Source organism: Manacus vitellinus, unplaced genomic scaffold, assembly GCF_001715985.3.
Source record: "Manacus vitellinus isolate BGI_N305 unplaced genomic scaffold, ASM171598v3 scaffold_5_pilon, whole genome shotgun sequence".
NCBI classification, from domain to species: Eukaryota; Metazoa; Chordata; class Aves; order Passeriformes; family Pipridae; genus Manacus; species Manacus vitellinus.
The window spans coordinates 27,485,467-27,502,133 of record NW_021940682.1 but is presented as its reverse complement, the minus strand read 5'-3'; the positions used below and the strand labels follow the sequence as shown (position 1 = coordinate 27,502,133).

At 37.0% G+C, this 16,667-nt stretch overlaps 1 protein-coding gene across 3 annotated transcripts in view; it reads right to left on the bottom strand.

Moving 5' to 3' along the window:
- Positions 1–1,783: 1,783 nt before the first annotated feature.
- The window catches only part of LIN7A (lin-7 homolog A, crumbs cell polarity complex component), a 49,172-nt gene continuing 34,288 nt past the window's right edge, over positions 1,784–16,667 (bottom strand). For 2 of the 3 annotated variants that reach the window (XM_018080853.2, XM_029963652.1), the window contains exons 3-6: positions 14,364–14,435; positions 11,814–12,023; positions 5,472–5,680; positions 1,784–3,897 (exon numbers count right to left, since the gene is read on the bottom strand). In XM_018080853.2, coding sequence (XP_017936342.1) covers positions 3,855–3,897; positions 5,472–5,680; positions 11,814–12,023; positions 14,364–14,435 — 534 coding nt within the window. In that variant the 3' untranslated portion in view covers positions 1,784–3,854. Of the gene's footprint in view, positions 3,898–5,467; positions 5,681–11,813; positions 12,024–14,363; positions 14,436–16,667 lie in introns of all 3 variants that reach the window. The other variant, XM_018080854.2, reaches the window with a different exon arrangement.

The window sequence follows — 16,667 nt, the reverse complement described above, 5'->3', positions numbered from 1 at the left end:
ATTCCAAGCTAGTAGTTGAGGCTGTTTAGTCAGTGGCTCTGCTTATAAACTTTTTTACAGGATGCCTTATCCTATTTAAAGATATATGTCAGATACAGGTGGGTTGAATCTTATTCGATGGATCCCTCTAACTCTCTGTTGACTTTGGAAACAACCAGTGTAAACTCTGCAGCTTTATTTTAGACAGCTGAAGGTAGAGGAACTGCATTCGCTTCACAGACAAGCAGGGTGAGCGTGGGTCCACTTGCAAGATGTTTGAGCACATCCCCAGTTCATCCTGACCTTTTCATGGGTAAGCACAGTGAGTGGGCTGTATTTCTCATCATACATCTACTGCAGCAGGCAGCACATTCCTGCGAACTGACCCAGAATACTCTCTTGGTTTGAAACTTGTTTTATTTTATTGAATGCTGGCTATGGAAATGGTCTCACTAATACTTATGCAAGGACAGTACTACTTCTAGATAATAATCCACTGCTTACACATGGAAGTGTCCCCTAAGCACCTGCAGACACAGTTGGAGATTGGTTGGTTTTCTTTTGCAGAACGATTCAGACAGAATTGCTACTTTCTGAAACAGGTGTTCATCCTGTAATAAAATATATCTTCTGTGAGCATAATAGATTCTGGTTTAGGCTTAAAATTATGCTTAAAATCCTGTTTTATTTCAAACACAGGCAAACCCACTCCCCTTTTTGTTTAGCTTTTTTTTTTTATTCTAGGAACTTGGTTTGCTCACGAGATCCTAATTTCACTTAGAACTCTAAAATCCCTAAAGTTAGTACATGAATAAACAGTTTCTTCTAGTGCAAATGAGGCGTATAATTTTGAGCCTTCTGCAAGAGTTCCCAAAGGTTCCTAAGTCATACTGGGAGCCTGGCTGTGATAAATACGTACACAAGGTACAACGTATAGGACTATGAGATCTGTAGTATTATTCATGAGGGAACTGCAGGTAGATTTTTACATCATTTCTCTCACTCATGGGCATTCATTGACCTTCCATCTATTATTTGTCACTGTAGAAGAAAAAGAGAAAAACACAAACTGGTGAGCTTTTCACTTATCAAGGACTATGGAACCCTTCAACGCCCTATAAAGTGCCAGTCAGATCAAATGACACAAACAAAAAAACTAGGGCTAGCACAACAGAGCCATCAACTTCTCTAAGTAAATGCCACTAACCCTGCATTCTCTATTATCATTAAATCTTGCATCTGAATCTCTGGCATAAGGGAACATGATGCAAGAGTGTGTAAACACTCCTTTGGTTACTGTAATAAAGAGACGGAAAAGGCTTCTTGGATCTCCTACCTCAGTCTGCTGCCAGTGCAGAGAAACATGAGAGAGCCCCAAAGGTAAATATGGGCAATAAAACTTACTAAATTCACTGAAAGAATATTAATTCAGTGTAGTGGAACAGCAAATGCCAGTTAAAACACAATGCACAAATACCTGCAGGCCTGAATGTGGAAAGTGTTGTCCTCCCTGCATGTCTTTTGGGTACTAATTCAGCAATGCACGTGTGGAAGTGCCTTACTGCGTCCAGACCAAAGACATTTAAATCACAAATGAAAATACTGTCTACAAGCAAATGTATGTGATAGGTTTAGGGACAGAGATTATTCCGTGATTAAGTGGCTATGTTTTATTGATCAGTGAGGGGCATGAAAAGTGATAGTAAGTTATTTCTTCCTGTTTCCATTTCAAATTCATTGACAGTTAGATTTCACTTATATTTTTCTTTTATCTTATTGTTAAATGTTGGCAAAGACTAGAATGTTAATTTTAGTGTGTATAAATAATTTATTGAATAATAATATATGAAAATGAATTTGATATGCTTCTTTATATGAATGACAGTCTATTATTGAAATTTATTAATCAGCACATTCCACTCAAATTGTTTGAAGAAGAGGAGGGGAAGAGGTGGAGAGGCAGTTTGGAAAAATGCAGTACAGTGGGCTAACTAAATCTGAATACTTGGTCTCTGAAAATGCAGCTATCAGTGTAATTCAAATCATACTGATGAGATACAGAACAGTTATATGCAGTCATAATAACAATTTATATACTGTCAATATTAATAGCAATGTCTGTTTGAGAATACAGTTTTAAAATAGGTACATACAATTTTATTAAGTATAAAAAGACACTGTGCAGAGCACAATACAATATATTTCATCTTCAGTTCTGATAGTTCTCAAACTCCACTGTCTTAATTGATATTGTCACTGATGACTACTGGATAGAATTACTTCTCGGTATAAAAAGAAGCTTCTCGAGATGAATCCATGCTGTTTGGTTTTAAAAATACAGTAATTTCCTTTTAATGGCTACTTACACTAATCAAATACTGTCAAGACTTTTGGCTAGCCTGCATTTGGTTTCTAACATATGCTATGATACCGCCAATTTCCCGTTTTCCTTTGTCTTTCTCTGTTTGAGAATAGATCCTTCAAAATACTAATTGTTTCTGACTTTGTTCCAAGTTCTCAACCAGAACACTGGTTTTGACTATTTCTACATTCCTCTCATTACTGAACTTTCACTGACATCAGCTGGAGTTTTCAACATGCAAGGACTGTAGGGTTCTCCCCTAAGCTCCTTTTTCCCCCCAGTCTTTTCTAATGAAGCACAGAAGGCATGTGAAAATGCTTATATTTTTTTTCAGGATTTGGGGGCCCATTTTCTTATTTTCTTGAAAGTAGACGACATCTATAGCCTTCCAGCTTTGACTATCTTCTTTGGAAAAGCAGACATGTAAACTTAAGAACTTAGTTATAGATTTTCTTTGCACATTCCAATTTGGTTTAATTAAAAAAAAAAGAACTCTAATTTCAAATTGATTTAAATGATAATGTGTGAGTCTTAAAAGAAACAACTTACACTTCCTCCTCTCTAAAATACATTAACATTAGACCAGAAAATAAATTAAAAAATACAGAAATGCAGAGATTATGCAATCACAGTAATATCTGCCTAACAAAGCTTGGTCTTTTGCTAACATTAGCTTACCACATTTGCAATACATGCTAAGCAAAGACCCTACTTCTCTAAAAGGTACATTCAGACAATATATATTTTATGGAATAAATATATAATATATCCAGTTATAGATTTCTGAATATTAACTATAATAGATACAAGCAATACCTAATATTAAAAATACAGTTCTAGGCTTCCCTAACTTTACTACTAATAAAATTAAAGCTGACCTAAAACTTTCTCACTCTGTTGATGTATAATAAAATATATGGAAACACCAAGAGTAAAAAGCCAATTGCTTCTACAAATGGAATACTTTATAAATATAGTAAATTGCTATTTCCAGAGGGAAATTTGAAAATTATAAACAGGAAGTTAGGTTAAAACAGCTCTACAATATATAGTACAAAGTGGTTATGAAGCGTGATATATAAGTTTGATGTCTGTGGCAAAATTTTGAACTGATGTAGATGTACATTTCTGGAGATAACAATTGTAGAGAAAGATCCTGTCCTCAAAAGCAGCCAATCTTAACCTCATTAAACAAAATTTTCAGTGACTAAAGAAAGCCAACCGGCAAATTTGTCAGAGTAAGGAGTGCAAGATTAGATCAAACAGAATTATTGGAAGCTCTGGACTTCTCTGTTTCATAGGGTTTACCAATCATGCTTTCTCATTAGGAATAGAGTCACAGCAGTAATAGGTATATGTGACTGCTGTGTGCTGAAAAGCCTTATCATGAAGGTACCCTCTCTATGGCTCACTTAACTACATCAGTCTTGTACTGTATATTCTCCAGATGAATTCTGTTTCACATAGTTGTTTCCTTTTGCTGGAATACTGAAGTACAGCTCTGGTTGCTTGATTACTGAACTCTTGATTGAGGCTTTTTCTTCCTTGAGAATAACCTAGAATTAAAGAAACACATTCCTCACATCAAGCACAAAGAATGGAGGAATTAAGCTGCTGGCTCTCTTTGCCTTGCCTTTCTTCCCTTCCAGTTAAAAAAAAAATAAAATCAGTAAAAATACCTTACTTGCTAATGAAAAGATTTAGGTAACTGAAAAAAATTAAAAACTTCACGTGTATTGCAATACATGTCCTGCAATGCCCCTGTTTTACACAGAAACCCTACTGAAATACTACTGTTTATACCTCCTGTCTGAGTGGAGGCCCTAAGGTGGAATTCAGAACCCACTCAGAGCCTTTGTTTGCATCCACAAATCTGGAATTCTCGTGATTACAGGACAGGGGGTTTACAAGACATTTCAACAGAGGTCAGTGTTAACATTAATAACAATGAAATCATCATGATGAGCTTCAGTTTTTGACCATCTGGGGACTTTCTGAGTCACCTGTGGACTCAGTACAAACATCCTGTTTTGGGAACAAACAGATATGAGATGTGGAGGGAGATGTAGAGGGTTGGAATGTAAGTCATTGGGACATGCTTCCAACTAGATTTTGTTCAGGCAACCAGAGCAAAGCTACAAATGTATTAATGGCAAAAACTTTCACTGATTTCAGAAAAACTGAATCTCTTAACCTCACATGTCAGATGTTTTGATTACACTGGGAAACTTGCAAACCTCTTGGAAGCTCTTCCAATATTGAATGTCAGTCAAGAGCGAACTAAATACTTCCTACCAAACCTGTACATGAGAAGTAAGCACTTGTAGGTGCCCTGCAGAGTAACCACAGAGTGAAGTTTGGGTTCCCTGTAGCAGGGAAGGGACTAGGAAGAGTTTTCTTCATCTACCACCAGCAAATCTAGATGTTCTGTGGCAGAGTGGCAACCGATTAGCTGAAAATGCATTGAACTGTGTCTAAATATGGTGGCATATTTTTACTTGTCATAAATGCTCTGGTTTTTAATGCAAAAAATGTTCCTAGGAATTACAGACTTCTTTTGCTTGCAAATAAGCCAGAGCTGCACAGTGGCTATTTTTCTCAGGGTTATTAGTTTGAAATTGGCTCCAGAATTTGCTAGTGCCTTTAACCTATTTTCAAAATGTATTTTTAATGGGATAAACCATGTGGCAATGCATCAAATAAGCTATCCTCATCCTGACTGCAGTTAAGTGCTTGCTGGGTCCCCAAGGGTACCTCCAACTCCCTGAATGTCCCGCCTTTGGACTTCTCCCACCCTGTCCACAGCCCAGGACCTTATGTCAGCCCCTAGGGCCATCATCCCCTGCCCCAGCAATGCTCCAGCAGGGCCAGTCTCCAGCTCCCCATAGCCCTACCCCACCCAGCCATGGGGTCCCACTGAGCTGGACTACCTGTGGGATCATGGCCCAGTCTGTCCCCATCCCCAGGCAGCCTGGGCCTATGGCTCCCCTGCTCCTGTCTGGGGCTGGGATGGGCCCTGGTGTCAGACGCTGTGCTGACAGACCCCTGGACGCCTGGGAGCAGCTGGCCCAGGCTGTGTCAGGGTGCTGTCAGTGGACTTTAAGGAAGACCAATGAATCCTCTCACCTACGACATATGGTTTTGCTGTGTGGTTTGCTGCTGTTGCTGCTGCTGAATGAGCAATTGCTGCTGTTGTCGGCGCCGGGCTGTCCTCAGTTTTTCGAAGCGAGCCTCCATCTCCTCCAGCACCTTGGGAGTGTAGCGTACCACCAGCTTGACGCTGTCCTTAGCTGCCTTCAGCAGCTCCACCGCCTTCTCGTGGTGTTCTCCTTCCACACTCTGGGAGCATGGAGAAAAGATTTAATAATGAAAATGGTACTTTGATCTAAAGCTGTGTCTTCTTCATACGGAAAGGCTGTTAAGTTTTAGGAAGTTTCCACACCTGACATTTTTCAAGGGACCGTTAAAAGAAAGTGTTAAGTGAGACCTATGCATTGCTGGAAATGTCTCAATTTTTATATTTAAAATAACCTAAATCTGTTTTAAGTTACAATTACAAATCTAATTTCTGATCTGTGTGAAATTGAGGGGAGATATTCAACAAGCTTTTTGCAAACAAAAATAATGTTGAAAACCCCAAACGAATTGTTTGCAAGGTACAAAAATAAAATCCCACTTAAATGTTGGTAAGAAATGAAGAAATTGCGAGATTGAAACAGCAGTTCCTTTCTTATGCCCTGTCCCTGCTTGGATCATACAGGGAATGACATGTGATGATTAAATAGTCATCATCATCAAATGGTTTGGGTTGGAATGGACCTTTAAGATCATCTAGTTCCAACCCCCCTGCCACAGGGGGATACCTTCTACTAGACCAGGTTGCTCAGAGCTCCATCCAACCTGGCCTTGAGCACTTCCAGGGATAGGGCATCCACAACTTCTTTGGGCAACCTATTCCAGTGCCTCACCACCCTCACGGTAAGGAATTTCTTCCTAATATTTAATCTAAATCTACTCTCTTTCAGTTTGAAGCCATTCCCCCTTGTCTTATCGCTACATGGCCTTGTAAAAGTACCTCTCCAGCTCCTTTGTAGGCCCAAAGGTCTCCCTGGAGCCTTCTCTTTCCAAGTTGCTGAGCTGTAGGTGGAGGAGGATGCCTGCTGCTCCCCAGGACAACACGTGTCTTAGGAAGTTAACCACATTGTTCACATGTTTAACATTTATGTGATATGGTTTCTCTGTTGGAAATAAACTAGTCTTTGTCTGGTTAGTTGTAAGCAATCAAACTGAAAAACAACTGAAACATTACAAGCTCTTGCTAAAGGAATATGTATTTTTCCTCCCTTTCTGGAAAATGTTTTATAGTAAAATGATATCTGCCGTGAAATCAAAAGTATTCCCAAAGGGGCTTAAGTTCTGATTTCTACGCTAATGTTGTTTGAAACAGTATATTTCCAAAACAGGGATGTGACCCAGCTGTGAAAAGAGTGTTCAATTTCTACTATTAAGTGGACTAAATGGAGTGCTTTTCAGGCATGTGGATTGTTCCACACCGTAAAAAAAAAAGGGGGGGAATTTTTAATGGTGTATGATTGTCCACATGTGTTGTAGGATATATTCCAAAAAACAAAAGTATTTCTGCACAGAAAAAAACCCCAACAGCCTGCACATCCGAGATCTTCGCATGGATTTTAGACCATCTAAAAATAAGTAATTTTCTTTTCACTTAAAATAAATCAAAGTTTTACCACCTGCTGTGTTTTAAAACTCTTATGTATACCATGCTATTTAAAATGGACCTATACCCATAGGCTTCTAGACTTCCAAGGAGAAGCAGCAGCATTCAAAATATTTGAAGTTCAATTCATGCAAAAAGAATAACTTGTTATAGCAACTGCCAGAAGAAAACTCTTTCTATTTTCATCTCTCCTATTTGACTGAGTAGCATTGTGCAAGAACAGTGAATCAGAACTACTTCTGCTGTGGCACAATAAGAGCTAAAAATAATGATTCAAAAGTTTCAAAAAGCAGATACAAATGCTTCTACATAGATAATATAAACAATTCCAGCTTATTGCCTTGCTAGTTATCTTCCTTCTCCTGTTAAATATCTTTCAATAAATTAATACAAATAATATATTTGACTCAAACTCATGTCTGAGTCAACTGACCGGACTCAAGTTTCTACAGAAATTTTAAGATGCTTTGAAAACATCAATGCATCAGAGAAATAATGAATGTCATTTCAGGTGTTGCAACAATTACCAGAAACAGAGAAAACCTTCCAGAAAATACTTCAAAATACAAATTTTGAACTGTATGTTCATGAAAGTCCTTCAGTAGGGCCAAAGATCTTAAAGAAAATTCATGATCTGTGATGACCAGATTTGTTAGAAATTGGGAAAAATCAGCTGGACAAGCACTGCTACTGAAGAACTAATTTGGAGAAAGAAGTTGTTTCCTTACAAATATTTGGAAAAAAAAGGAAATTGTTGTGTGTAAGAAACAGTTAATGTGTCTAGTGCTCTAAAGAGAGCCAAAATAAAAAGCTATAGATGAACACAGTGTTTTGTGAAACTGCTGTAATGAACAAGTCACAGATACAAATGAAAACCTCTTCCCCACATCCTCTAGCCCATAACTCTTCAACAGTGTTAGAAGACGTGATCATAACTAACACATGCTGTAACTAGCTCTCTTTTATAATAAGCACATTCTTTGTGACTGGTTCTGATACTGGCTTTTGTAAATACAGGTCTCGCCTTAAGAGAAACTGTACAAAATTTGGCTTTGTTCTGTATTTCATTTTTTGCTTGTAAATCGTGGTCAGTATGGCCTGGCATGGACATTCAGAGGAAACAACAGTGTATTCAGTGGTGTTGTGATTGGTTTTGCTGTGCAACAGCAGGAACTTAGAACAGGCTATGAACAAACATCGTAAGCTCCCAAGCTACATGATGGTTCTAGCTGACATCAATAAGCAATTGTGATTGTTCTGTAGGGGAATAACAAGATGATGTATTTTAATACTTTGTTCAACCTAGTAAACTGCATTTAATTAATGGTTCCCTGTTTTCTCTCCTGTTTGCCTCTGGCCTTGTTCTTCCAGTTTACAGACAGTATTTTCTAACTAGAAATGAAGGGTCTGACTTTGTTGCTATCCAGGTCAATGGAAAACTCCCATTGACTTGGATAGTAATGGTACAGAATTAAGCCTAATGCTCTGAACCATAACCAAAGAGGGTAAAATAACAAAGGCAAAGATAGCACTGCTAAAACAAATACTACTCTCCGAACGCACCTCGCTCAGGTCTTGACAGCCACAGTTTTCAGTTGCTATTTATGTGATTGCTATACTTACTCTTAATGTCTTCATTGACGCTTGCACTCCTATTTTCAAGGCATTAAAAACCCTGCATAACAGAGCTGCACAAGTGACATAGCAGAGTCCCTTGGAGTGTGGGAAAGGAAAGGGCAAAGGAAGTTGTTTTGCTGTTTGAATTCTTCTACCTCTGCAAACCTCTGAGGCTGTGCTGGCAAAGGATTCCTGCTGCTATCAGTCATTCCTGTATAAGGTACTTTGCTGACTACATTATGCTGGTTGGGGACATTGCAAGGATCTGACACTCATGTTACTTTAGAGCCACCCACCAAACATGGGATTGAATAAAATTGTTTTGGAATACATATATTTACTTAATATGTAATTTTTTAATTATATATATTTACTCTTTTATTTTCATTATTGCATCGGCAGATTGCATCAAAGAGAGGAATGCAAAATACTGTAGAGACAAGAACAGCTGAAAGAACTGCAGATATGGTGTAGGCAAACACCAACAATTACTGTATCCTGGTTCACAGACTTGTTATAAATCTAGAAGAATAAAATCCCACTTTCTTGCAGACAAAAAAGAAAATCTGTTAGCCCACAAGTTGAGAGACTGAGAAGAATATTTCTATTAGGTATCTCTAAAGAAATACTTGGGTGACAAATTAGCCATTATAAATCTATTTTGCATCCTTCCTCTGACTCACACAAGGTATCTGATGAATGCAGAATCTTTGCCAGATATGAAGAGGCATCAGCAAGTGCCTTTGCTGAGCCATCTGCAGGGCTTACTGCTTTCAATTTCCTTTATTTTTAAGGGGTGTGGGACAAAAGCATGTAACAAAATCCCCAGTATAATGAGAAAACACTATTTTTTAACATACATTGAAACAGCTCAAGGAACAGTCATCTCAGTCACGCTCAGATAACAAATCTGGATTCTGAACACACAGCTCTAATTTTATGTTGATAATTATGAAGTTGGATAACCATCAATGCCTGAGCACAAACAAGTTACAGATACTCATGTTCCACTGCAGAGCCGTCTGTTCTATTGCGCATACTGTATATTATTTGCTTTTCTCCAGCTAAATTAAGAGAAGCACAGAGTGAATCAGTCCCAGTGAACAATGCTAATTTAGATCTTCTTTGTCCTGTCTCAAGCTGTCTGCAAACAAATAATCACTTCTATAATGTTTGCCCTTTTAGGAATTACATTTGGGTTTAATTCAGCCCAAAATTGGTTTTTGAAAAGTTGCTCATTACTGTGAGGGTGGTGAGGCAATGGAATAGGTTTCCCAGAGAAATTGTGGATGTCCCATCCCGGGAAGTGCTCAAAGTCAGGCTGGATAGGGCTCTGAGCAACTGGGTCTAGTGAGGAGTCCCTACCCAAGGCAGGGGTGTCAGAACTAGATGACCTTTAAGGTCCATTTAATCCAAGCCATTCTATGATTCTTTGATTCTATGATTATTTCAAGTATGCAACTGCAATTCAAACTTCAAATTCTGTTGTTCAGATTCTGAACACAAAAATATTTCTCTTTTATCTCTACATCAACTTTCTCACATCTACATGCAACTGGGAATTTTGTATTGCGGTTTTTCGGTTCTTTGCATTACCTTAATATATATTCTAGAGCACATGCATGAAATTTTTGAAAAGAGAGTCATAAAATATTGGTGGCAAGAGGGTCATATTAAATATATCTTGACATCTGAAGGTTCACCACTTTCCTTTCTGTTATTTGCCTAGATGCTGTTGACAGTAAAAGGATTTTTCAAAAACCATCCATCAATTAATGAATTAAAACTCTTTTTGTCTGCCTTTTTATTCCCCTGTTGGAAGAAATGCTGAACAACAAAATTTTTTGATCTACTTCCAATTAGTGAAGTTCAGGCAATTTACTTCATGAAATATTCAGTTTATTTCTTTTTCTCTGAGACTAAATAATCTTTTCAGTAGCTTTTCTTTTTTTATTTTGTATCTTTTCTTTCTCATTGTGCATTGGTGCAAGACCGTTTCCAGAAGTAATATTTCTCTTTTGAGAACATTACAGTTGATATAAGAAATGGTAAAAAGTCTGTCTGAAGTGTTGCACAAATATTTTTTCAAGAGAAAGAGGATATTTTTGAGAGAAAGAGATGAAAACACAAAAGCATGTAGAAGAGGGTATTTTTTAAATTGTTTATGGGCTTGCAACAAAGAAGAAATTTAAGTTGCAAAGTCTTATATTTATGACTGGATTTAGAAATTGCTTCTTCATGCCTTTGGTGCATTTAAATGTGAGATTTAGATGGTGGTTTACACAAAAAGGATTACGTTTTCATAAAGGGAAGTGTAGGTTTATATGAACAAGTCTGCTTATCTTTTCACTACTTTACATTCCCTTGTAAAAGGGAACAAAAGCAATGAAATGCAGATTTTGACCATATCGTGGAATCAGAGCCTTGTCCTGTCTATTCCAACAGCCCTTTTATTTTTACCTCCATGTTGATATTCACAGTAAAACTACTGCAAAATACTCCACCTTGACTTACACAAAAAACTAATAAGTAAAAAATGTACCTGTTTACTGAGAATACATCTCCCTGTATATGTACATTTATAGAGCTGACTTCTCTAACAAAGATATCATCAGACAGCTCAGTGAATGTCACTGAAAGAAATCTAGAATGAACCTTCCAGTGCAAATCAGCACCAAATGCGCTTACAAATTTCTTTTGATTTTATGTGTTAAAAGGCTCTGAAGGTCACAAGACTGCACAAGTGCCACTCATGCGGCATTACTGTGCTTGGAAAGGGCTGTGTGCCTCAGAGGCTATGAAATGAAAGAAAAAGTTTGTTATTAGGCTTTTACTGCAAAAGGAAAATTATCAGTTAAGGACATAGCTTCTTTGTAAATTAGGTAGGTGGTATGGATTCGAAATGAAGCTCTTCAAGCACTCTCCAGTGCCAGGAATTGTAGTGGCACAAAGATGTCAATGGAGCTTTGCCTCACTGCATCACAAATGCACACTGAGGGTCTCTCACAGAGCTAATTCTTTTTGTTTCGTTTGGCTGCATTTTAAATCATGGTATTAGAAATATGTGAAAAATGAAAATCCAGATGAAAATGAAAGCGCTATCAAATTTCCACATACCACTCCATTAACTGAAAGCAGCTGGTCCCCACGTTTGAGCCCACCATGCCTTTCTGCCACTCCTCCAGGAATGATGCGAGAAATATAAATAGGTGAATTTTGCTCTTTTCCTCCCATGACATTAAAGCCCAGGCCTTCCTCAGTCTTTGGCAGCTCCACCACACGCGGGTGTGAATGGCCTTCACTTGCAGCAAATGCAGCAACTGTTGCCTGGAAGAAAAAAAATGAGTGATTTGGCTATTTAGGGAGAACAGTGATAGACACTGTTGCTCATTTGCAGGAAGAACTCCTTCCTGTGAAAACATTTCAGTATCTTACTCTGACATTTTCTGATTTTCTGAAAGTATTTTAAAAATATTAAGTTCTATGCCAATATTTTTGAGATAAAGGAATAAACAGAGGAACACAGAGTACAGGTGACTTGTCAAAGATAACACAAAAAGTTAGCAGCAAAGCCAGAAGGCCCCCCGGGAAGCCTTACTCTGTGGTGGCGAACCTTTATGATCACTAGTGCATTTCTTCTTTGCCTTTCCATGGGAAGAAAATCTATTCCTGTGGGATAAGATAATGTGATCTCTAACGTGTTCCTAATTGAAATAAAGTGGATGAACTGAATTGTTAACTCTTTGCTTTGCTTTCAGAGTTATGGAATTATTTATTTTAAATCCTAAAATTATATTCTTCTATTAAAAAGTTTAATTTATAATCTTTTTGAAATCTCGCAAAGTAACTCCTGAACAGGAATAGGAGGTTTTATTATATAACTGGATCAAAATTTTTATTGAAAAATTAAATCTTAAGACAGCAGATATATAAGTCAATTAGAAAAATCCTAGATTGTTAATCTTATTCTAGGAAAAAAAGAAGTAACATACTGTAAAGCTTGCATCCAGAAAAATGTTACATTTTTACTTCATTTTTCACTACAACCATTTTCTTACTTATAGATCTTAGTAAATCAGTAAAGAAACATTAAGAAAATATTTTATACTTTTCAACATGTGCTTGTAGATCAAACTGCTTCAACAGTTCTACATTACACTAGTATTTTTAAGCATCCTAAAATTTTTATGCTTAATAGAAGCAATTGGATGACATGACATAATGGAGCATTCTCAATTACATGTTTTTGCACATGCAGAACTTGTAATCATGCATACATTTTATGTCAGACATGAATGCACTAGGAGGATGAAATGCAGACAGCCCAGAAATAACCAGGAAATATTGTGATATTGAAACATTGCTCTGTAACCTGCTGTTCTATATGAATAAGAAATGAGAATGGGAAACACTAATTGGACTTCTCCCCATTTACTAAATAACATAGCAATAATTTTTACATTTATCTGCAGTGTAAACAAATCAGGATTTCATATACACATTTCTCTATATAGAACCACAGAACTTACCAAATTTACATTGACCATTAACTTTCACTTAGAAGGTTAAAATCAGAACAGCCTACAGAAAAGAATGTCCTATTTAATAAGGAAAATACACTGTAATTTAAGGTATATTAGGCTATTTGCTGGCTATTATAGAGCTTGCTTCTCTGAAGTACTCTAAAATAATTTTGTAACATGCTCCCAACCTTCACCTTCTGATACAGCTTTAAATTAAAATCTCTTAACATAAATACATAATGGTAAGATCTTAGTTCCATTAGGATTTCAGGGAGTTTATCTCCACAGGAATGGACCATAAACCAGTATCTCTAAAAGAGATTTATTGATTTTGCAAGTTTACCTATTTTGCATTGAAGCTGCTATGCTACATAGAAGATACTGTTCCATACAAAATGATAATGGGAAAAAGAAATCCATTTGGATTCCCTTGTTTGGAAGCATCTATCTTTGGGCATGTTATAAAAATACAGAGTATATTTCATACTGGCACATAGAATGGGTTCTTTCATAGTTGTGTGAATTCCCCAAGAAAATTATCATCTTAGTAATAGCAGCAGTGTAGCTGCCACAGTCTAAGGATAAGAAAGGCAGGTCCTCATGGACAAAGACACAATGTATTTTAAAAAAACGGGCAATGTATCAGAAAAAAAACAGGCTTGCATTTGACTATGGAATCAAAAAAACGTTGACCAGGCCATTTCTCTCACTGTTCACCCTTACCACTTGCTCAGTACCTACAGTTTCCATTACTCAAAAGGGGAATTTTAACTGTTTAGTTTCTATCTCCCAAATAATTGTGTCCTCTCTGGATGAGATGTATGGGAAAATAGTCCCTTAAAATATTGGTTGTTGCAGGCAGACTTCTACAGAATGAACCAGTTTTGCTTTTGCAAAGCAACTTTTCGAAAAGCATCATATTCCATAAAATCATTCTCTTTTCTTAAGCTACAGAAGCAGCATAAAGGTTGAAATTTTCCATTATGATTGTTACCTGGGAAGTAGCACTGGTTCTAGACTCTGGGCTGCCACTGATGTCTAAATTTTCTTACAGTGTACACACGAATACCTGAAACACACACGCGCACAGTCAATTACTAGATCACTTTGGTAACACATATTTCAACAGTTGCACATATCCTACCTTTGCAGTGGCCCTGGCTCGGAATTCGGGACAGCCATTAACAGTTATGGTTTCATGCATGTATTGATACACCTAAAACGTTTATGAAAATAAAATGAAATTAATTATAGAAGCAAAACAAGGACTTTATATTAACCCAGACAGTAGAGTCCCTTTCCCTCGTAAGACTTTCATTAACGGTGTATTCATGCAATCATACAGTCAAGTGTCTGCTAAACTTGAGCATGCTTGGGTTTATAGAGAACATCAATCTGTGTTTCTCATGACACTTTGCAAACTTAACAACACAATTCCCTTCCCATTTCTAGTGAGCAGTTTCCCAAAACCAGAACAGTTAAGTTCTGTAATATCAAAAACTGGTGTCTCCAGGCAACTGACTTGAATGCAAATGATCTGAACTGATCTGAGTGGTGTCTCAGCCTCCAACAATGGCTTCTTTGTTCTCTGAACTTTCCTATGAACTAAAGACTTGGGAGACTGATGTTAAAAAAATATGTAAGTTGCTCAGCATACAGAAGAAGAAGGCTGCTCAGCTGAAGACTGGAAGTGAAAATAAAGTTTTGGAGAAAGGTCACAATACTAGCTTCCATCAACTAGAACTAGGAAAAGTGAAAAGGGCTGGCAGTCTGATAGGTCAGACATGATCAATGGGTAAGATTATCCTTTAGAAAATAATTGTACATTCACATAAATCGCATAAAATCAACATTGCCAATATGTATGACTTTCTGTTGCTTTTTTGTGATATACACTCTTGGCCCACTTCCCCTGGTCCTTAACTCTCCCTTTTAAACATCTTCAGAAAGGAGAAGCAAAAAGGCTCTATCTTACACTGCCTTTGTTCTCTAGATTTGTCACACTATTCGATGAAAAATAACAACCAAAGCCTTGATACTAGCTAGTTATTTTGATAGCAAACTTAAAAAGATAAAAATATTTACATATAATATACAGAAAGCTTTCTGAAAGACAAAGATCAATGCAAACAAACCAAACATTTACATTTAATTTTCTTATAAAATCACCAAGCATAAAAAAATGTTCCTATGTGCCACTGATTTATGGTGGGCATTTTCTTGACCTACTTCATGAGAAATTTTGTCTTTTCATGTGTTTATGTCTCAGGCTGCATTCCTCAGAGATAACCTCTGCTGGTAAAGTATGTTAGCTCTTACGACGATCTCCTTAAGTTCCTTGAGGAGTGCAGGTTCAATTGCACTTTCAAAAATATATTTACCTTTCAGCCATTTGTTGATACTTTAGCAGGAGTGCCAAAACTTTCCTCTTTGGTAATGTAAATGTTACTTTGGGAGAGAAGGAGTCAAATCCTGTACTTAATTGACCTATAAACAATGACTTCTCCCACTGATAGGTAAAACCTCCCCATTCCCCTGTCCTGATGACTTGTATTGCCTGTTATTATAAAACTGAACACACTGACAAGCATATGCAACAACCATCTAAACAGAACTAAGATTTTTGGCTCATTTATGAGTTCAGTGGGCAGTCATAGTGTTAATTAAGCACTCTTGCATAGCAAAGTGTTTGGATGACTGATCCCCAAACCTTTTTTTAGGGATATCATACACAAGTAAAAGGCAAAAAAAAAGAAAGAAGATAACAAATGTAATCCATTTTAGAGAACTAAAATATGCTAAACACTTTCAAAATACAGCAAAAAGATTATTTGAGTATTGTCAGCACATATGTCATTCTAGAACCGAATTAAAAAAACCTGGGCAGAGACAAAAACTGAGACAAGGGGAGTAGGCTGAAAAGTTTCCTGCTTTCTCCATTGGAAATGAAATCTTGCTTCCATTGGTAATATTGACCACAGTGTATGCCAGGATTTTGCCCTTAGTTTAAAAAATAAGGGAAAAGAAAGCTCTTTCATAGCCTCCAAAGGGTCTCTGGTTTGGTTTGTTTTTTGTACTGATGATGCCATCATAAAAATGGGTTCAGCCTATTTACTCATCAATACGCTGCACAGCTAGTTCAAAGTTTATTGTATTATGTTGTAGGGCATATTGTTATATAAGAACAGCCACTACATTATATAAGAAGAATACTGTGTAATTGCAGCAATGAGTCATTAAATACTTGTTTCTTTAAAACCCATACCGTACTGAACTAGTGTTAATGCTGTATTTTCTTCAGGTTCCCCTTCATCCTAAAGCATGAGAGCAGATTGTACCTATTGTTTTTGCTTGCACGGGTATAAATGTTGTGGTTTTTTATAATGTCTAAAAGCATATATTTGAATATTGAACTGTTATTACTTTAAATTTCTTTGCAAACAGGTCA